Raw genomic sequence first — 21,426 nt, 5'->3', positions numbered from 1 at the left:
GTTATTTGAGCCAAGATATCAGAACAAATTGTAGCTAAACAATTTAGTTGCCTGAATTTAGTTTGAATTGAATGACTCTAAACATTACTTTTCTCATAGTTTTTCCTCACATTGTCTTGGAATTGATCTGCATCATCAACAATAAACAAGTATTCATAACACTATTTGACACATTGTGCAACCTATTATTTCTGTACACTGCATCAATAGCACATTGTCAATGATCTTATCTGATACGCCATGAAACTCCCTACAGCACATGTTTGGCTCTCCTGGGTCTGCTACAGTAACAGTGGAGGGGAAGTGTATGACAGCTGCTGATTCCTCACTGAAGTCTCTTGTTCAGACCCACTGAAGCTGTTCACCACACCGCCCACTCTGCACTCTGTCAGACTGGTTTAACAAAAAGCTTGGAGTCATTTTTGTTTGAATGTAAACATGTGTGATTGGGGGGACCAACATGTCCTTACACAAAACACAAAAAGTGAGCGCTTTCTTTCTTTCCTTTTTACCATTTGTATTCCTTCCTAGGCTATGTTGAGTGATTTAAGTTAGGGGTTTAAAGGGGAACGAATGATAATGTTGAAAAAATGGCTTGGGGGGGGGGGGGAACCGATACTGAGGATAAGTTTCAGACATGTCACATTCAAACGTATTTAATGATAAATAGGTTAAGCTTAGAAAACTGTACCACAAATGTGTGTTTGCAAGACGTGGTCTTGCCCTCAGGTAGCTATGTTTGTTTCTGTGCAGGAATGTCTGCGTCATGATAAGGCATGTGGAGGCAGGAGGAAAGCCTCTGTGACATGGAAGTATTATTCACAGCATAGACATACTATCTTGACACCAAGCATACACACTAAATGACATTTTCATTATCATTTCACCATGGGAAAAAAATGCAACTGACTAAACAAAACCTGACTTTTAAATGTAAACACATTACTCATTCAAACTGTCACCACACGTATGACATCATTCTAATTAAGTCCTGTTGTCTATTCAAATAATACTATCAGATTAGAGGTATTAGAGGTATTAGGCTACTATTGATTTTGGGTAATTCAAACATCCTCTATTTTGAGCTCTAGTTTCCACACCCCTGCTCTGCCTTCACATTTTGGGGAAACACCGCACCATGCCAACTATCCCTGGCATGTTTGGCTCTTTATAAATAGGGCATCCATTGTGCCACACAGTGAAGGGAATCATATTAGGACCCAGAAGTCTTAACCGTGTTTTGCAGCTCTGCAGTGTCTCGGCTCAAGGGTACAACGGCAGTGACAGATCCTCCTCACCCATCAAGTTTGGGCAGGTAACCGTAACGTGCCTGAGGTCCACGCCCTCCTGCGCACAGGTAATGCAGAGCAGGAAGTGGCTGTCAACGCCGTCGTTGTCGCTGCTACATGAATGATAATGCAACCGTGTATTTAGGAGAGAAACAGCACCTTATATATTATCTTTTTTTTAAAAACTTTTCTATCTTTTTAAACAACCGGAAAATCCCATTTTCAGTGAACATGTGGCTTTGTGCGACCTACGCGCTCCTGGGACTTTTGTTTTTGACTGTCTTCGACTCATCAGGTGGGAATCGGGATAATAAACTGTTTTAGCAAGAAACATATGTTCTTATGCTGTTTTGTGAAGCTTTGTTTGTCAATGCTCTCACTTTTCCTTTTTAAAGAAACTGCTAAAACAAACATTGTGTCTTAATTTCAAGTTTGTGCGAATTGGGTCAAACATACAAATGAGTTGAGTGCATGCTGTCTATTGTGGGGAAACGCACTCAGGCGAAACCTCAAGCAAATAAGTAGTCATGGAAAGCACTCTGGCTAAAACCAGCCGTTTTAAAAGCTCAATAAATTAAAAGATGATAGCAAACATTACGTTAGCTTTATGTATCATTTACTGGCTTGACAGTGGAGATGAGAGGCTACAGCACAAACACAGTCTGTTTGTGACTTCTGGACCTCCATTTTCAAAAGGTTTATGAGGCATTTATGGAACTTCCTGGGGGCATGAAATCATCATGGCTTCATCAATGATTGACCTGCAATCTGCTGCTGAGCTATCAATCTGGCAGGCGTTTTATCATTGTTTTTGCTAGATTTAAACTCAGTGCTTTCCCCTCGCTAATTCATATTTTGGGGGAAATGTCATAAGCACAATGGAGGATTTGTTCTCTTTTATAGTTGTTGTGCAAATGATCAGATGAACTTCCTTTCTCCCTCTAAATATGACTATTTGAACCCTGTGACTCCCTTGACCCAAACAATGTTTACTGTTACAAGAAACAGTACTGCACTGTTGCTCTGTGGTGCTTTCAAGTCCTTGCAAGTTCAAATGGTAAATTATTTGCTTCTTTTATATGTGAGCTAACTGCACTATGCTTTAAAAACAGTAAGTATTTTCCAGTGAAACTACAGCTGCTATATAGCTTTACAGCTGCTGGTGTATCACATTTAGATGGAACTAACATTGTCATCTAAGTCTGTAAAAGGCAATTTTCCTAAAGGGAGAAGTTGGCATTTCCCACCTTTTTTAGAGTCAAATATTACAAAACAGCAGTAACTGTTTAAAACTGGTCCACCTCGAGTTTCTCTCTTTACCCAGCACTTTGGTGACTCACATGAATGTGAAGTCAATACATTTGATTTGGTCTGTCACTACACACCATGGGGATAGGTGTGCCTGATACCACTCTGTTTGCTCAAGTGTTTGTGTGTGCAAGTGTTTGTGTGTGCAAGTGTTGACCTTTTATAGCCTAAATACTACTGAGGGGTTGAATTTACATTAAATAGTTTTCAGGAGAGCTGCTCAAACTGATCCCTCAGCAGATTCATATGATCAACACTCATACTCAAGAACCTTAAACCAAAGAATGTTTTATATTTATGTCTTTATCAAACATGCTAAACAGTTATAACTACATTTCATGATAATCCCTCCAATGGTTGTTGAGATATATCAGTCTGGAACAAAGCAGTCAACGAACTGACAGATATTTCCATACTAAGAGCTAGCTAGCTTATCCAAGAAGTACCTTAATGACTTAATGATTAATTTGTTGCCAAAATAGTTGCAGATTCATTTTGTTGATCCACTAATCAATTTATCAACTTAATGTTTCCATGTTATCCATGTTATTTATGACATGGAACAATAATGCTTATGTGCAACATCCAAAGACTCGAGTCCAAATGAGGTTATCTTCCTTTGCACACTATCCAACATCTGACGTCCTATTGAAACCTAATCCAATCATAGATCACATATTTAGATTACGATGACAGTAAATAAAATGTTCATGGAATTTGCATAACCCTCTGTGCTCTGTTCCCTCAGAATGCTTACAGACGGTGGTCCGACCTGACAAAGGCTCGACAGTGACGGTGTCCACTGAGCTGTCGCTGGATCAATGTGCTGTGTGTACAGTCAGTGGGGTGAACGACACACAGACGTCCTGCGACTCCTCTCTGGCTCTGGTACCTGAGGAGGAGGTCAAACTGCTGTTCAACTGCTCCCAGCCCCTCGAACAGGGTTACACTGTGACGATCGCCAGTATCATTGGTGAGTTTTCTAGAGTTGCTCTTGTTCAGGGACTTAAAGGACAAAGTAAAGTTTTACTCTGAAAACTCCTTGGCATGTATAGATTTTGAAATGAGAAACCCCTGATGAAGAGTTGTATAGTTGTGGCTGTTAACAGGTGGGATAATTTCACTTTTCAAGGGTCAACCTTCTCAACAGCTACCTTGAGTTAAAGGACCTGAAAACCAGCATTAGCTTCCTCCAACCCTAACATCATGGTGACTTTTGATAAATCGTACATTCTTGGGATAAGACAATTCCTATGACATAAAGATGTTCAATACACATCAAAATATAATTGATACACTTACACATGAACTACATGAACTACACATTCACCAGAGATGACATTTTTAAAGCTAGAAAGGCAATTTATTTTAGATGCCGTTTTTACATCAATAAATTAAATGCTCCGACAACAATCAAAAAAGAGTGAAAAAGAAGTCTAGTTTACTCTGCTGGATTCTCAAAAGTTGCCTTTCCCAACTTTAAACCAATCTGTGCCTCCTTTTCCTGCTTTTATTTATATTCCAGAGTGCACCAAGGACACCTGCTCCCCTACAACAGTACAACCTCAACCCTCCATCCTCACAGAGTTCAGCAGGACCTTCACCTGGGAGTTAAAGGCTCCTGAGAAGACAGTTGTGAGTCTGGACATCCTTGGAGACGGGCTGATGAAGACGGCACAGCCATGCTCTAATGGATTTCAGTTTTCGGTGACAACATCCAAAACAAGCACCAACGGCCGGACTGAGTATTGTCAAGGAGGTTCTGTGACTCGTTTGGACCTGCTCAATGCAGCTGTTGTGTCTCTGCAAGTTAAACCACAGGCTAAGGTCGACTTTGTGGGGTTCCAGGCCTCCGCTGGACCGCTAAGTAAGAACAAATGTCTTAATACAAAGTCTGTAGTAACATTTATTTAGAGCTGCATATCTCAAGTTCCTTTACTTATGGCTGAACATCTAATTCCTTAATTTAGGTGTTAGTAAAGCTATGTTATTTAGTATTTTGAAATCGTATGGTATTGTTGATGGAAATGCTTTTAATAAAGTTAGTAACATTTCTAACACAATATACACAGACATTACACAGATAGCAAATAGCATGCTGCTAAATGTTAGTTAGCATAACTGGATATTTCCCTCTCATTCTGAATTGCGTGAACATTTTCTATAACTTTAAAACCTATTTCTCAATCTATTCAGGTTTAAATAAAGCAAAGTCATATATCTACATTTATTAATGATTTACAGTGAATTTTAATTCCAGGTTTAATCATTTTTCCTTTGAAATATAATGCTACATCAATATTTGTTCCATTGATCATACACTACAGATATGGCAACATATTGACTAGAATATAGAAGAGTTAAAGAAGGGTTTGACGTTTTTGGATACAGCCTGCTACATTTATTTGCTTTAGAGGAGAAGATTAATACTACTCTCTATTTAGCACTACTGGCCACTGCCAGCAGGTTAATTTAGCTTAGCTCTAAAGATGGTAACCAAGGGGAAGCAATTTATATGTTGTTTGTTTAATCTGCACAAAACAAATAAATAGGATTAAACAATTGTGATACTGAGTGAGTTATAGAGAAGTGTTGGTAGGCTCTTGTAATTACCTCTGGACCAATCAATGCTAACGTTGTGCCCCTGTGTTCTAGACTTTGTGCTAAGATAATTAATCTGGTAAAGACTTTTTGTAAAGCAGTGGTATCAATCGCCTCATCTTACTTTGGCCTATTTCCCTTAATGTTTAACTTTCCATTATGTTTTAATATGTGCAACACAAATTTACTTTGTTTAAAATGTGCGAGTTGCTACAAAGATTTGAGGAAGGAAAACCCTCAAATTTCTGATGGATTTACAAATTGCTATTGTTACTGGTCTGTAACCTTGTGTAACCTTGTGTAACCTGGTCTCTGTATCACTCTTCTATTTACCCCTGTAGAGGGCCGAACAATGGTCATAACTGTGGATTCAAGCACGACAGTGCTGCTCAGCCGGGACGAGGAGCCAGAATGTGAAGTGTGCTCTGTCGGAGGCGCCACTCCTGACTGTAGCCCCTCAGAGAAGACCCTGACAAACGTGGAAAAACTCTCGCTGGAGTTCGGCTGCCTGAAACCTCAGGATGTGTACAGCGTGAAGATGAAGAAGCTAATAGGTGAGAACGGTTGAGGCTACGACGTGCCAACATTTACTCTAATAATTTTAGGATTTGTGATATTACACTTTGAAATGAGGTTGAAACTTCAAAATACAGAAACTAAGAAAGATATGTAAAGATGAATAAAACATTTAATTATTTATGTCACAATCACTGACTATTTATTTAATCAATTATTTAATTATTTATTTTTGTATTTATTTTATTTATTTAACAGGGACAGTGCACATATATTAACATTTCTGTAGATGTGCCAGAGAGATAATATTTTTCAACTGTAGTCCCTGGACAGATTTTATATATATTTCAGCATTTACATGTACCGTATATTTGGTGTGTATACTGTATAAGCTTGTTTATTTAACATACAGGCTAGACTCTCTGCTCTGTATCCAATACATATAGAAATACCTGTTTAACTATATTACATTTAAAATGTATTACTTCTATTCCTCAGAGTGCACCCAGAGCTCCTGCACTCCTGCTGCAGGAGAAGTTGAACCTGACCCCTTCAAGGATTTCAAAAGATCCTTCACATGGGACATTACTGTACCAGAGAGGACTGTTTTAACTCTGGACTTCCCTGGTGGATTGAAGGAGATATCTGCAGCCGAAACTTGCGAAGATAGCCACCACTACTCAGTGAGCACGACTAAGAGTGACGGAAATACTCAAACCAAGAGATACTGTAAGAGCGGGACGGTCACTAGTCTGGATCTGCTTGGAGCTACAACTGTGACTGTGGAAGTTCCCAAAGACGGTGAACTGGGCCCATTCAATGTCAAAGCAGCACCAAGAGGCAAGTATTCCCTCAGTCTGTGGCATGATAAAGAACAATATGTTGTTAACAGAAGTTAAATACAAATATCATAAAATATACATATAAACAGATGCTATTTCTTTTTAAATAACACAAATATTTGTGTGTGGGCACAGTTTGGTAACTAAAGCTTTAATGTATCGCATATCCTAGTTTTTGTTTTGGGGTTTTATTTCATAGGGAAGCTTCTCTTAGATACCAGGGAAAAAAAGAAGTGTAAATGTGAGCAGGGTATTGTAATTGTTTTTTGTTGGTGGAAATACAGGCAGAGAACAATTGTACTGTATCTAACATGTTTCCCAATACTGTTTAAAAAATACGGAAGACAAAATGGAGGAAAGGGAAAACAAAACAGTTAAATATACAATGTACACTCCTTCACAATAACAATTAAAGCACACAAATACAAACAACAACCACCCTGTTTAAGGCTTGGTTTATTTCACTTGGTACTAAACCATAAAGACAAATAAGTTTGATGCTAGTTTGTAAAATAATTGAGGATCTAATCTGTAGTATAGTACAGAGAACATTTACAAGACAATTCATCCTAAAGGGGAACAGGAATGTGTGAACCACATTTCATGGGACATTTTCTGTGATCTTGGTATTAATTCTGTTTTTCTTTAGGTAGCAGAATGATGTCCGTTGTGCCCGATCCCAACACCATCATCATCATCAGCAGGGTGACCACAGAGCCAGACTGCAGTGTGTGTGAGAACAAGGGGCCCAAACAGAAATGCAAACCAAATGTCCTTACACTCAGAGATCCTGGCGACACCACAGTAGAGTTCACCTGCCCTCAACCTCAGGATGTCTTCACTGTGGAGATCAACAGAGAAATTGGTATGAATGTAGAAATGTTTTAATACTTTTCAAAGTATATTTCCGAGCAACGAGGAAGCAAAAAATAAGGGTAATCAAGCAAACATGTAGGTCAAAGTATAGCGAACCATTTTGCTATCACGTTCACTTTCAATGTAGAAAACTGCAACCTTCATTCCTGTTAGGTCTCTTCACATTTCACTTAATCAACATCCAACTTAAGTTAGTTTGATTCACTTTCTTTAATTATTTAAATGTTGTTTGTCTTTATGGAAGTTTGACAATAAAATCCATTCAGTTTTGAACTATGTTTTGCTCTTTTCGAGACACTTTCACATGGCATAGTATATTATTGTAGATTATATGTTTTAATAATCTCCTTCACTCAATGATAAGTTACTTGTTTGCATGTATTAAGAACACAGTTATCTGGTTGGGACAATACTTACTCCCTTATATTCTCTTTCCTACGAATCCAGACTGCACAGAGGCCGCTTGTTCTGGAAACATCGTTCAGGCCGAATCCTCTCTGTTCCCCGACTTCAACCGGACCTTTACCTGGGATCTGAAAGTTGTTGCCACTAAGGCTTTCCAACTGGATTTTCCCGAACCGGGAATGCGACAGATTCCCAACGAGGAGACCTGCCCAGATGAGCACACATACTCTCTCGTCACATATCTGCGCAAGGGGCCAGCAACCATTGGTACCTTCTGCAAAGGAGGAACTGTGACGACCGTCCTGGCTCGCTATAAGGGCCGCATGTCTCTGCAGGTGCCTGGAGACAGGAAGCTGAATCCCATTGATTTCAAACTCAATGTTGGACCTGAGACCAGCAGTAAGTTAGAAGATTTCTTGGTTGGATGATATTTCTGTACCCTGCCAAATGTTTGGTCCATCCCACCCCACATGGAAGACATCACTTCATATCAATCATCATCCATCATGTTACAAGACATCCAGTCTTCATTCTGTTTTACACAAGCAGCAAGTTGGCACCAAAAAACACAAAACTTAAATATAGTTTTAAGTAATGTAGACTTCTACAAATGATACCACAGAAAATAAGAAACTAAATATTAAATGTTTTTATGTTGTGTGTCCTTATTGGGACTTCAGACACAGCACACAATGAGTCAGGAGAACTCAGAGCAATTATAATAATATTAATAAGAAGAATACAAATAATATCTTATTTTATAAATCCTTATCAAAACAATCCATACGTGCTTACATGAAGAAAAGAAAACGAAGAAAAGGTACAGCAATAGCAAAATAAGAACTGAAAAACATACAACTTAAAAAAGGAAGAATTCTTAAAACATAAATAAAAACTAGAGTCTGGTGAAATCAGGGTAGGGAGTGTACTAAGAAGTATGTTTCAAGGTTAGCTTTGAAAGAATCCACTGATACAGCCTGCCTTTTATCCTTGGAGTAACTTACTTACCTACGTTAACAGCAGAGCTTGACATAATTAATGTAAATTAAAAAGAAAGTAAACTGCAACAGTTTTTATTGACAAAAACTTTATTATAATGAAAACGTTTTTATTTGACTAAGATAGAAGTCTAAAATACCAAGCTTTTTTTCAGTCAAATAAAGCATGACAAGAAATAAATTGACTAAATATAATAAAAACGTAAGGACATTTCACACAGGACTTAGACTAAATAAAGAAATAGCTGACATAATAAACACTAAAGCCTTTTTCTTTTTAACACTATTCTCTCCTTTTTTCTCTCCAGTGGTGGCCATAGTGAAGGTCAACCTACCGCGAGGTGCGTCAGAGACAAACTTCATCTCTGCTAACTATCCGCGGGACTTCCCTGATGAACAGCAGATGCAGTGGGACTTCACGGTGCCCGGCATGCACAACTACACCATGCATATCACTGATCACACAGCTCCAGAGTGCCTCAACAATGAAGTGGAGGTGGTGTACCAGAAAGAGGGCAAGAAGGGGACCAAAGTGAGTCTGACGGATCCTCAGCCGCAGCACCAGCAGGGCAACTTCAACATGGTGCTGAAGAACTGTGAAACCAACCAGACGCTGGAGGGACTCAGCCTGAACTACAGGGTGTCTGTGATGAGGAGTGGACATCCAGGTAGAGTGTTTAAACTTCCGACCCTCTGAGAGTTATTTAACTCAGAGAAACGTGATGAGAAGTGTGCTTGTGTCTTACAAAAAAGGCAAGGAAAGGATATGATATGTATGTAATAGATATACTGTAATGTTCCGGCAACTTTTTATTGGTAAATGCAGTGGCTGCTTGAGAAACAGGTAAATGCAGCAGACAGAATATCTGTTAGATGGTTAGAACACAATGCATGCTTTTATATTATATGTACTTTTACTTTTAACACTTAAGGTACATGTTTCTGATACTACTTTTGTACTTTTTACTTCATTCACTTTTTTCACGTGTTTTTTATGGTATTTCTACTTTAACTTTAGTCATATTTGAGTACTTATTTCTCTTATGAATTGCATTTAAATACATCTAATATGTGCAGAAAATGGACAAAAATAAATCCCACCAAGTGTTGTTTTAACATGATTTTGTATACAGTTTTCCCAATAAAAGACTCCTTTTAAATATTGTCTTTCTTACAGTTCTGTGTGCAGTGGATCTTACCAAACACACAGGAGTGTCCCTGCAGATCGAGAAAGTGGGTTCTGATCCCTACTGTGAGATGAGCGTTAACTCTAAGGTAGAAAATAAGATAACCGTGGCTGCAGGCACTAAAGCCAGCCTCTCCTTCCTCGACTGTCCCACTGAAGATGTACGCCTGACTGCCAGTACAGTTATTGGTAAGATGATTTTATTTTACATGTTTATGCTTTTTTAGTTTTTCTTGTAACTTTTTTTTTTTAAGTCATGTCTATCATAGTTTCCTTGTTAAAGAAATATTAAAGGTATAACGTTCATAATGGCATCTCTAAACACTCATGTTTGTATGAATATGAGCCAGAGCTTTAAGAACATTAGCATAGCTTAGCATGAAAACTGGAGACAGGCAGAAAAGTAATATCATTTTGTTTTTCTGTTTCAATAACAGGGTGCCAAAATGTGACTTCCTGCCCTACGACCCTCCTCACTGTACCCAAACTGGACTCCTGTCTACCGATGCCCCTCCACAGCTTCACCTGGCACCTGTCCGCCCCTCAGGACAGGACCGTGGAGCTGAAGTCGCCCACAGGAAGCCTCAGACAGTCGCTGCCCGGCCAGGAGTGTAATAAGTCCGTCTCCCTGCACGTGGCAGAGGGCGATGGGTTTCCTGTTGGAGATTTCTGTGCTCAAGGAATTATCCAGAAAGTCCAGGTGCAAGGCAATGTTTCTGTCACAGCCACGGGCCGGGACTTCAGCAAGACCGGGGGGCAGTTTCTCAATGTCAGCTACAGTCAGGATATCCCAGGTACATCATGAATACACTCCTTATATTTATTTATATATGGATTCATCTGCAGGTTATTTTTTTGGCCAATGGGTTAATGAGTTGTTTTTCTTATGTATCTTTCTTTACAGCTACTGCACCTTTTTGATTAAATGTCTTATTGGACCAACAATCCAAAACCAGAGATATGTCATTTAATATCATATATATTAAAGGCAACAAATTGTTTATTTAAAAAAGCCTGAATCTGAGAATTGTGGGCATTTTAGCTCGAGCTCTACAATGTTGTCCTTTTTATTTATGGCTGGATTTGAAATAAGAAAGTGCTAACATGTTAATCAAGTTGAGTGGATTTTTATTTACCAAAATAATAAATGTAGCTTTCTATCTGCACTCTTCTGACATTTGTAATGCTGCTATATGTTGTGTTTTTCCAGTGTAATTAATAGAGCACATTCCTTTTACTTCAAAGTTCCACACAGGGGCACTATTGTTCCACAGATCCTGGTGAATACAGTCCTGACACTCAGCAATAAGGCCATCTGTTTTTTTTTTAGAGAGCATCATTTACAGAGTCAGTCCAAAGGAGTTGTCTCCCACCCTGCTGGCCACCCCCAACTGGCCTCAGGGTATGAAGCCTATGTCCACCGTGGCCTGGATCGTCACGGTACCGAGTGGGTACGAGGCACACGTGCAATTTGTCAACATCAGCCAGCCCAAATGCAAAGACAGGCACACCTCCATCAAGGTGAGGATGCTGGGGGCGGAGGAGGAGATGATGAGCCGCAGGGAGGATGAGCAGGCGGAGGACAAGCTGACCGTGCCGCAAAGTTTCTATCTCAACATGTCCAACTGTATACCTGAGGAAGGGGAATTTGCTTTACTGACCAAAATCGTTCTGCAGAATAAATCCAGTAAGAAAGCAGGACACATTCAGGCCTTTTACAAAAATATTCCATTAGGCTAAAGTAAAGGATTTAATTTATTTATTGTTATTTTATTTTATTACAGATCTCTTGGCCATCTTCCTTGGGATAGCAGGAGCTCTTCTGTTGCTGCTCTTAGTGCTGGGCCTTTATTGCTTCATCACAAAGTGAGTACACCGGTAGCTTTGTTAACATCGCGGCGCTGTATTTTCCAAATTCTTAAATATAAAAGTAGCAAACCTACCATTTTAATCCTACATCACAAACTGAAGAATAAAAACTTTTGAGTATTCTTGTAACTTTGGAAATAAATACACCCCATATGGATACAGTACAGAGGAAGGTTTTGCACATATACAACTATAGAACATTTCAATCTCATTTGGTTTGTAGAAAAACCCAAAACTGGTTAAATCCTAGTTATAAAAGGAGTTAAATTCTAATTGGCTCTGTCAGTCAAAAATATTAACAAATACAGAAATGGAACAAAATAAAGAAATTATACACTTATTAATAGTTTAATACCCCTCAAAAAAGCACTTTTAAATGTTATTTATGTATTTTTTCATATTTTTGATTGCATTCTTAGGTGTGTAGTGATATTTTTGTCTATATTCTGTAAGATTAGTCTGTAACCACCTACGTCTTTTGATTCTTTCTCATTGTTTATGGTCTGCATTTATCTTGTCAAACAGGAAAAAGAAACAGGACAAAATGAACATAGAGTCGTCCATCTACATGGGCAAAGGGAACATGTTCCGCCCTAGTGACAGGCACTTCACCAAAACTCGGTCTGATAACGAGTCCCACGTCTACGACTCCATAGACGATTCGAGGGTGTACGGCCACCTGCTGGGCGACGTCAGCTACGCGGACAGCATGCAGGACCACTACAACGGGGTGCAGACAGACTCCTATCAGACATTCACCGGTCCCACTGATGCACAGCTGCCTGTCATCAAAGAGCCGGACCACGAGCCTGAGATGGATCAGTTCAATTCGTTCCTGGACCCGTCCCAGTCCTTCCTCCCGCCCCGTCCACGTACTCCCATCAACCGGCAGGACAGCATCGGCTTCGAGGACCGCAGGATGGTGGACAATGAACTGTACACATTCAAGAGCACAGGGGACATAACCACCATCCGGCTGTCTGGTGTCGACATGGATTCACAGCCCCCCATTATATTAGAGGACTCCTTGTAGTGTGTCAGGACTGTAGCTGCCTGCCGGACCGCTGTTACTGAATCATCCTCAGAGTGCCGAGTATCTTTAGACTGTACTGATGTGAACTCCGTGCCTCGATCACACTCAGGGAATCTGAGATCGATGAGTTTCTGAATGTGATGAATATCTCCTCTTTGTCCGCTATTTCTAAAGCTTCAAGTGAAGCCCTCTTCTTTAAAGAAAGTTAGGCATTTTGGGAGATACCTTTTAGATTTTTTGCAGAAATGTGAACAAGAAAATCGATTCCATTTTCAAGTCTGCCCAGTAAATATACCTTACAAAGACACCTCTAAAGCTCTTAATGATTTATACGGATTCAACAAACAAGATATAATGTTATAATCCGTGGGCTTTAGAGGTGTTGGTAAGTGGGAGATATATAGATACAATTAAGATGTCATAGATAAAAGGAGTCAAAATGTAACTTCTCATCCAACTTTCAGTAAGTTAGTAAAAAATGAGAGACTATTCCTTTTTAATGTTTGATTTGTTTAGTTTTATTACATCTTTGCCTATGTGGCATGGATTCAGGAGCAGGGACAGTGCCAAATGTGCAAGTACCTCTGGTCCTTGTTTTGTTAGTGTTTTTATATTGTTTACTTGACTTTTAAAGAGATTTTCTGTACCTGTAAATATAATGTAATTTTTTTTGCAATAAATTCTAGAAAAATGGTCTGAAACTGTTTACTTAAAGGTGACCTATCATTAAAAATGCACGTTTGTACGTCTTTTATACATGAATATGTTTCCCCGGTGTGTCAGGGAACTCACCAAGTGTCAGAAAACATAACCCTCTCTCTTTTCCTCCATACCCAAATCTCTAAAAACGGGGCTGCAACGGATCTGATACAGACTGATCCAGATTTGAATTATTTTCTACGCTTCGCTTCTTTTTGTCCCTCTTCTCCGCTGCAGCCCAGCAGCTGATCTCAAAGCACGCTCCCCTCTCCTGCAGGGGGGCGTGGTCAGCTGCAGCTCACAGAATCAGCCCCCTGCAAAAACAGCGCTGGAAAGAGCATGTAGAGCGAAATGAGGCATGGCTAAAATGCAGGATCTGACAACAAATGAGGAGCCAGGATTACATAGTTGTACCACATTTATTGCAGCTGCAGTTGTTCAATTTAACAATGTCCATGATGAGACCTGTTAAATGAGGCTGTTCCAGTGGATGCTTAGAATTGATTCACCTCCTCTCTCTCTTCTTTCTCACACCCTCCTTCTCATCTCTCCAAACAAGGAAAAATACTGATGTCAAAAACTGCCATTTGCAGGAATAACAAACTGACCTCAGGAGCATTAAAGGATGGCGTGCATGCATCTCAGCTGGCTCCAAACCCTTCAAATGGAAAGCCAATACAAACCAGAACCATGCCTGGAAAGCATGTGGAGGCTGGCAGACAACTTTCATCAAAGTGTATATATAAAATAAGTAAACAAATCCTGACTCATGTGCTGCATAAATCCTTAAAAATCTGGTTACAATTCCTTGGCTTTAAAGAGTAGTTAAAACCTGAATAAAAGGATGGGAATACAACTTTGTTGGCCAAAATATTTTTGGAAGTCTTTAGGTATGGCCTCATTTGGAACAAATCCTATATAATATATATATATATAAAGTGGGCAAAATCTGATCAGCTCATTTTCAGACAGGTTTTTATATAAATGGATCGGGACAAAAAGAGAGCGAATCTCTTTATACATGTTTATGCATAAAAGACATGAAAAAGTGGATTTTGCACAATAGGGGACCTTTAAATGTTGTGTAACTTTATGAACTATTCTCTGTATACATGTTATATTGCCCAATCTGCTGCAGGACCTCTGCCCATAGGAGTTTGTTTAGGACGTGTCTGCTCTCAGCCAGCACACACACCCCACAACAGTCTGAGTGGAAGTGATCCAGAGTCACATCTGGTCCTTCTGGAAGACCGACACGTGGCGGGAACAAAAGGACATAGACAGACTGGACTTTATTTTTGGAGTTAGACTGTGATCTTTGTTTCATTACTAAACAAAACTGAACTTAGGCTTGATAGGAGGGAATAAGAGTTTATAAACGTTTTTGTGAAAGATATACTGTTGCCACAGCCACTTGCAACATAGTCCCTTGTACAGGGATTAAAATCCTAAAATATTAAATACCATATAAAAAGGTATTATAATTCAAGTACAAAGAGGAAAGGCAGTAGAAATGAATTTTTATTAGAAAAATCTAAATACATGTACATAAAATGTAAATGATGTTAACCAAGGAAGCCAACTTTCTGTCGTGCTTTCCCCAAACTCTCCTCCTGCTGCAGCAGCTTCATGAGCGGAGCATGGAGGGCCTTCCCGACACGTTTACCTGCCTGCAGACAACACAACCTTTTAGAACATTTCTACCACACATCCTCATTCAAACATAAACATATTCAGAACCTGGAAGAGTCGAAGAGGAGGGCCACACTCACCTCTGTCATTTCAAAGATGCTCTCCGGATCCAGGCTGCCTCCGCCCACCTTCCTGGTGCAGGTGATCGTGCCCTTGTGTGTGACAGATATTATCAGGCTGGCCACAGAGCAGGCCTTCTCCTGCAGAGTCGCATCCACCACATGCCTGTGGCCCACCTGCAGGAAAACAGCCAATGTCAAGGTCACTGTTTGTGTGATGATGGTCTTTAAAAATATTTTTCTCCTGAGTATCAGCAGGGTAGCTCACCTTGCACAACGTCACGATGCAAGGAACGTTTTCTACATTGAGTCTCACGCAATCATAAGGGTCGTCTGACAGCTCAATTTCCTTCCCTCCTTCCTCGTCGGCCGATATGTGCACTCTGGGAATTCTGTCAGTAAGGTAATCAGAAGATATATATGTTATATCACTTTACTGTATAAGAATTAGACGCACAACAGCTGTAAGACATCATATTATTTCGCAGTCTGATCAACAAAGACCCCTAAAAAACAACAGGATAACATTTTTCTTACTTTGTGTTGAAGAGAGCAGCCTTGATGGCTACTGAGATGGCATCGTAAAGGTTTCCATCACACTGCAAAAGCTGTGGAAACATGCCAGTGTGAGATTTCATCTTAGATACGATCATGGGAACTAAATATACATTGACAAAATTAGCTGTTCTGAGGTCAATTATGCAAATTTGATTATTCCTCCACTGAAACAAGGAAAGAAGCGCTGCTGCTCTGCATGGTTTATCAAACAGTATTTGACATGCAATAACTAGTTATCATTGTGTCATACAAATAGCAATTGGAAAAAAAGTAAAGCAAATATGATTTTTAAAAAAACAGAGGATTTCTAGATATGTTTTAGGACACATTAGTGCTGCTCAATTATTAACATTGAGATTAAATGATTTTAGCAACAATATGTTATTAAACTTTCACAAAAAAAGAACAGAACATTGCTCTCACTTTCAAGCTAATTACCAAATATTTGTATCAAAATGAATGGCATAGGTAGTCAGGATTTCTGATTTTGATGTGAAGAATGATAAAAGAGAGATAGAGAGAGGCACACCTGGCCATTAGCCGAGCTATGGGGGCTTAATGCTGAATTGCCATGAGGGATACTGAAAGACCTTATCAGATGCTACTCACCAGTACGTCCACGTAAAGGACCCAGCAGTGCTCTCCTGCGCTGATACACAGGCTCTTCAGGTCCACACTGTGTTTGTTGTTGAAGACTTTGTAGAGTGTGTTACTCAGCTCCGTGCCTAGCTCCTCGCCTCCTCTGCCCTCAAACTCAGGGGTTGCATTGGCTGAGCTAGAGATGGGGAGACAAGAAACATGAGCCAACAGAATATCTCTAAGTCCGATATGATTTATTCTAACTTGAGAAGGTGGAAACCTGCTGACCCACTAGCTTTCTGCACACGTGTTGTTATAAATATGATCGTATTTTCCCTACTAATGTGTTTTTTGTCTTGGGATGTGTTGGAGATGCATGAACATATGTTACAACACCACACCCTGGTGGAAGGATTTGCATACAAAATAGTCCCAAAAACTGTTCGCATATTACAAAAGAAGAAATGTCTCTTTATCCATTCCTGTTGGTAAATCAAATCAACGTTTATTGATTTAGCCCAATATCACAAAACACGTTTGTCTCAGTGGGCTTTACAGATTAACAAGCATGAATGAGAGTGTAAAATATAGTTAAAATTACAAGAAGAAACAAAAACAATCATGATAGACCATGAAATAAAATGTATGACAGTAAAAACAATACAATAAAATGTAGGACTTGGGAGGACAAACACAGGGACATTTAAAACCGGCTCTAGCTGAGTTTATTAAAAAGGAAAGTCTTAAACAAGCTCTTAAAATGTTGGACATTGTCTGCTTCCCTAATAAAAAGAGAATGTCGGTTCCAAAGCAAGGGAGCTTGGTAATGCAAAGCTTCGACTCCTGATCTGGTTTTCCGGATCAGATAAAATGTCTGTCTTTTTGGGACACTTTTTAGTGTTCATGCCATGATACCTTTTTATTTATTTATTGTGGGCAGTAATAATATAGAGTGAACTATCAAATAAATATGGAGAGATTATATAGGCTTATTATAGAAAGTCACATTTCCATGTGACTTTCCAGAAACATTATTATATCATGATATGTTATACTATGGTATAAAATACTTTGATGCCTCCTAAAAGGTTGTAATTAGAATTGCTATAATAACTGATTGGCTTGGAAGCCAACACTTTAAAAGTAAACCTCATTCTAACAAGCCAAAGTCTTACTTCACTCATGACAACATGCACCAAACCTACCAGTCAACAAAGAACTCCACGTAGCCTTCATTTGGCACCTTGGGCCTCGGTTTTCCAATGTCAGCTTTAACCCCGACTAGAACCGCCGTGTCCCCCTGAAAGACAAACAGAACATCAGAAAGTAGTAAAATAATCAATAAGTCTTGGGCAATTTGGATAATATCTCCTGGGTGAGACGCTCCTTCTCTCCAGCCAATCTAAACTGTTTTCTGGCCCATAGTTTGATGGTCTTTAATACCATTAGTTTCATTGTTGGGGTGACATTATGACCCCATTATTATTATTATTATTATGATTAATAATAAATATTATGAGACATTACCAGTGTGACTTTGGCTGATCCGTCTGTGTTAGACACCACATCAGTCTCTATTTCCATGTGTCTGTAGTCCTCACAGCCTCTTCCGTCCACTCGCAAGTCATCCTGAATAAAATAATGCACATTATTGTATATGGGGCATTCTACCGAATTAGTACAAAGCACAACAAGAAAAACTATTTAACAAAACAATTAAGTATTCAGACATAGATATTTACTAAGAATATGTTATGGTCTATTTAAACACAAGGCATTCAATTATATAGTGATAAGCTTAATATATACAAAAACATCATTTATAGGGTACTTTCTATTGGGAAGTAGCTGTCCCCAACCCGGACATCTACATTTCAATTTCCAAAATCAGAAAATCGGCGTGTAACCTTAAGAATTGTCACTACCGAACACATATTATCTTCAATTAAGTAAACTTTTTTGGGGTTTCATGCAAAGTATTATGTTTTTAAGTGTGTAAACCTCTTCAAAGACGTGTATGCTAGCCATGTACTTGCTAGCATTCTTTAGTTATGCTCAATTTTTAGCTAGAATCGTCACTACTGAAACAGTCACTACCGAAACATATGGTTACGTTTCGGCAATTTACATGATCGTTTCGGTAGTGACAAAATTGAATAGTAAGCAGGTAAATCCCATAGTTTTGAAATAAATGTGTTTTAAAGTCTGAAAATCAGTGTGTTAATTTAAAGGTCTCTTATTATACTATTTGTAGGCATATATTATAGGTCTCAGATATATAAAAAACATGTCTATGAAGTGTTTTGCTCAAAATACCAAACAGATCATGCATTCTATCCTCATTCCCCTCTATTTCAGCCTGTTACTAAAGGGCTGATTCTGGGTCAGTAGCTTTCAAATATTCACACTTCAACATAAGGCATGTTATGATTTAAGATTAAGCAATAAGGTTGAGGGAATATGATACAAGCTTGAGAACAAAATACTGTGGTCACTAACGAAACACTGGATGTTTTGTAAAAAATTAAGTATATTGAGTTATCAACTAAAATGATATGATACTGATTGGTTTAATGTATGTTCAATTCCAACAATCATCAACTCTGGAATCAATATGATCAGTATTATGCATTTCACAAAGAAAGTTTGCATTATGATTTTTATGAATTGTATAAATTGAACTTTGAAATTTGATAAAAAAAATGCATTGCATTGATTTAATTGAGAAAACCCTCAAGAAATATTTGTTAAAATACTATTTAGAGAAGGGAAGGTAAAACAATCTTAACAGGTTAATATAATCAGGGCTGCACATAACTGGTGCGCAGGTGCGCATGCGCACCTCCGCCAAAAAAAAGCACCGGGTCATTTGAAACAAAGCGCATTTGCGTACCAACATTGAGAGAGGGAGAGAGAAAATAGAGGAGAGATGTGAGATGTGAGGTGAGAGAGAGAGAGAGAGAGAGAGAGAGAGAGAGAGAGATTTGCGAGTTGCATATGAACCATGATATGAACTCAGGGCCGGCCCGTAGCGCTGGCTAGATGTTCGCCTAGGGCGCCAGATCTGGGGAGTCGCTGCGTTGGCAGTTCTGGGAGGGAAAAAACCATTTTGACCGTTGGGGCTCATCCTAATTTTCGGACTTGATGTAACAATATTCACAATTAAGTAAATGTAACACCCTTTTCACCCCGGTTCCACCTTTCATTTGCCATGTACGATGGGCGCTGTAAGTGATGAAAATGGGGGATGTTGGCTTATCTGGCGCCCGCAGCTCACAGACAAAATGCGAGTGAGCGAGGGAGAGAGGGAGGGTGGTACCAGCGCTGTTGTTATTATAATCTGGTGCCGTGCTAGCTGCTCTAACGGAGATAATAAGAAGATGTTTCTTCAATAATGTGGAGGGAGAGTCCTCTCCAGTCAGACTGAGAGGCTGATGAGTTAACTACAGCTCAGTGAGGTAAAGGACTCTTAGTCTAAGTTCAAACGGTTTGGTCACAATTTATGTAAACACATATTTCCAAGGCACTCCTTTGTAATTATTGGGATAAACAGGTTTTAAATCATTCCAATGTATACTATAGGACAGTAACCAAAAATATCCTTTAAAACTGGAGAGATACAAAAAAAATGCATAAATAAATAAATGTTAAAGTAAAATAAGATATGAATGAACACAAATAAAATAAGTTACATTAATTTGTTATTGGCTATGGTAGGCTATTGGTTATGTTCACATACTTATTTGATTACATCCACTTGTCTAAGATGACAACAGAGACTTTCGACTCAAACCCAGCTGTTGACTTGTGGATGCAAGCAGCTAATCGCAGACTCAACCAGAGAGAAAGTAGTAGGCCTACATCATCAGCTACCATGTCTGACAGAGAGGAAGACAGTGAGGAGAACAGTCAGGAGGGTAGTGATGACAGCTTGTAGGATTACTGGTCGTGCTAATGTTGTCTTGTGTTCACCTCTGCATGTGTGTTCAGTGTTCACCTCTGCATGTTCTGTGTTCACCTCTGCAAGTGTGTTCAGTGCCGTGTGTCTGGCAAATAAAGTGAAGACCCCCTCAAAAGTTACGGTTTATTTCATTTTAAGGATGAGCACCAAGCAACATCTCCAGGTGCTCCTTTGAGAACCAGGGCAAAAAAGTTATGTGCACCCCTGAATATAATACTTTTTTACTACAGTGTATTTAACTACGTTTCGGTAGTGACCATTTTTGGTAGAGGAAGAACATTCCAATACAGTCTGAAAATACGATGTACAAATGTACGGTTATTTTACTAGATATGTGTAATTTAGATACAAAACATTTCCAACCTGACTTTGCACCAATTCGGTCGAATGGCCCATATACAGTCAATGGTCAATTGCTAGTGAGCTAATGCTACACAGTTCCTACCGCTGCAGAGCACATCACCCTCGTGGCATGTGTCGATGTTTTGGGGTTAACAGGAGTTAAAGTCTGAAATATAGATGATACCAACTTACCCGTATACCATGAAGGATATACACCTTTTCAGCCTCGCTAACTTGTACTGTTGCCATTATGTGAAAAACACTGCTAGCATGTGTGTGTCGGTCGCTCTTCTTCTACGTCATCAAGAGACGACGCAGTTCGAGTTTTTTTCCTTCTATGAACAACTGAACACAGTTGGGAACATAGATCTTGCAGAAATACATACATAAACAATTAGTTTAATTCATACGTTATCAAACTAAATGAAATAACATTATGTATTAAATAAGCATGGCTTGTGATACAAATCAAAACAATAAAAAAGTGAGTTCAATGTTTTCATTTGTGAAAAAAATGATTTGAAATCATTTGTAAATCATGCAAAGGAGTCACTTTTTTTGTTTAGTATGACTAGCAGTATATTAGTTTATTTTACCTTTGGGGAAATAGCTA

General features: G+C 39.0%; 2 protein-coding genes across 3 annotated transcripts; one reads left to right on the top strand and one right to left on the bottom strand.

Moving 5' to 3' along the window:
* The first annotated feature begins 1,272 nt into the window (after nucleotides 1-1,272).
* On the top strand, nucleotides 1,273-13,617 carry cdcp1b (CUB domain containing protein 1b). Of its 2 annotated transcripts, none has more exons than XM_034210266.1 (13): nucleotides 1,273-1,357; nucleotides 3,346-3,570; nucleotides 4,123-4,464; nucleotides 5,540-5,752; nucleotides 6,213-6,554; nucleotides 7,206-7,421; nucleotides 7,880-8,236; nucleotides 9,144-9,503; nucleotides 10,013-10,210; nucleotides 10,459-10,815; nucleotides 11,352-11,708; nucleotides 11,806-11,887; nucleotides 12,416-13,617. In XM_034210266.1, the coding sequence occupies exons 3-13, from the start codon at nucleotides 4,263-4,265 to the stop codon at nucleotides 12,921-12,923; spliced, it is 3,192 nt and encodes a 1,063-aa protein (XP_034066157.1). In that variant the 5' UTR covers nucleotides 1,273-1,357; nucleotides 3,346-3,570; nucleotides 4,123-4,262; the 3' UTR covers nucleotides 12,924-13,617. The 2 variants fall into 2 exon arrangements, with proteins under 2 accessions (XP_034066157.1, XP_034066156.1); XM_034210265.1 differs by lacking the exon at nucleotides 1,273-1,357 and adding an exon at nucleotides 1,364-1,584.
* A 1,508-nt stretch (nucleotides 13,618-15,125) lies between these two features.
* exosc7 (exosome component 7) lies at nucleotides 15,126-21,142 on the bottom strand. The gene is made up of 8 exons (XM_034210412.1): nucleotides 21,006-21,142; nucleotides 18,038-18,139; nucleotides 17,716-17,810; nucleotides 16,541-16,706; nucleotides 15,911-15,981; nucleotides 15,642-15,765; nucleotides 15,395-15,550; nucleotides 15,126-15,292 (listed from the first exon to the last, which is right to left on the bottom strand). The coding sequence occupies exons 1-8, from the start codon at nucleotides 21,060-21,062 to the stop codon at nucleotides 15,188-15,190; spliced, it is 876 nt and encodes a 291-aa protein (XP_034066303.1). The 5' UTR covers nucleotides 21,063-21,142; the 3' UTR covers nucleotides 15,126-15,187.
* Between the last annotated feature and the right edge of the window lie 284 nt (nucleotides 21,143-21,426).

This window comes from Gymnodraco acuticeps, unplaced genomic scaffold, assembly GCF_902827175.1.
Source record: "Gymnodraco acuticeps unplaced genomic scaffold, fGymAcu1.1, whole genome shotgun sequence".
Lineage (NCBI taxonomy): Eukaryota > Metazoa > Chordata > Actinopteri > Perciformes > Bathydraconidae > Gymnodraco > Gymnodraco acuticeps.
This window is presented reverse-complemented; position numbering and strand designations above follow the sequence as displayed.

Excerpts from the sequence above, each read along its gene's own strand:
- cdcp1b (XM_034210265.1), top strand. The coding sequence starts at position 1,407 with ATGAATGATAATGCAACCGTGTATTTAGGAGAGAAACAGCACCTTATA. Across the intron at positions 6,555-7,205 it reads TGTCAAAGCAGCACCAAGAG|GTAGCAGAATGATGTCCGTT; the intron begins GCAAGTATTCCC and ends GTTTTTCTTTAG. Across the intron at positions 10,211-10,458 it reads GACTGCCAGTACAGTTATTG|GGTGCCAAAATGTGACTTCC; the intron begins GTAAGATGATTT and ends TTTCAATAACAG.
- exosc7 (XM_034210412.1), bottom strand. The coding sequence starts at position 21,062 with ATGGCAACAGTACAAGTTAGCGAGGCTGAAAAGGTGTATATCCTTCAT. Across the intron at positions 15,766-15,910 it reads GCTGCTCTCTTCAACACAAA|AATTCCCAGAGTGCACATAT; the intron begins GTAAGAAAAATG and ends CCTTACTGACAG. Across the intron at positions 15,551-15,641 it reads GCATCGTGACGTTGTGCAAG|GTGGGCCACAGGCATGTGGT; the intron begins GTGAGCTACCCT and ends GTTTTCCTGCAG.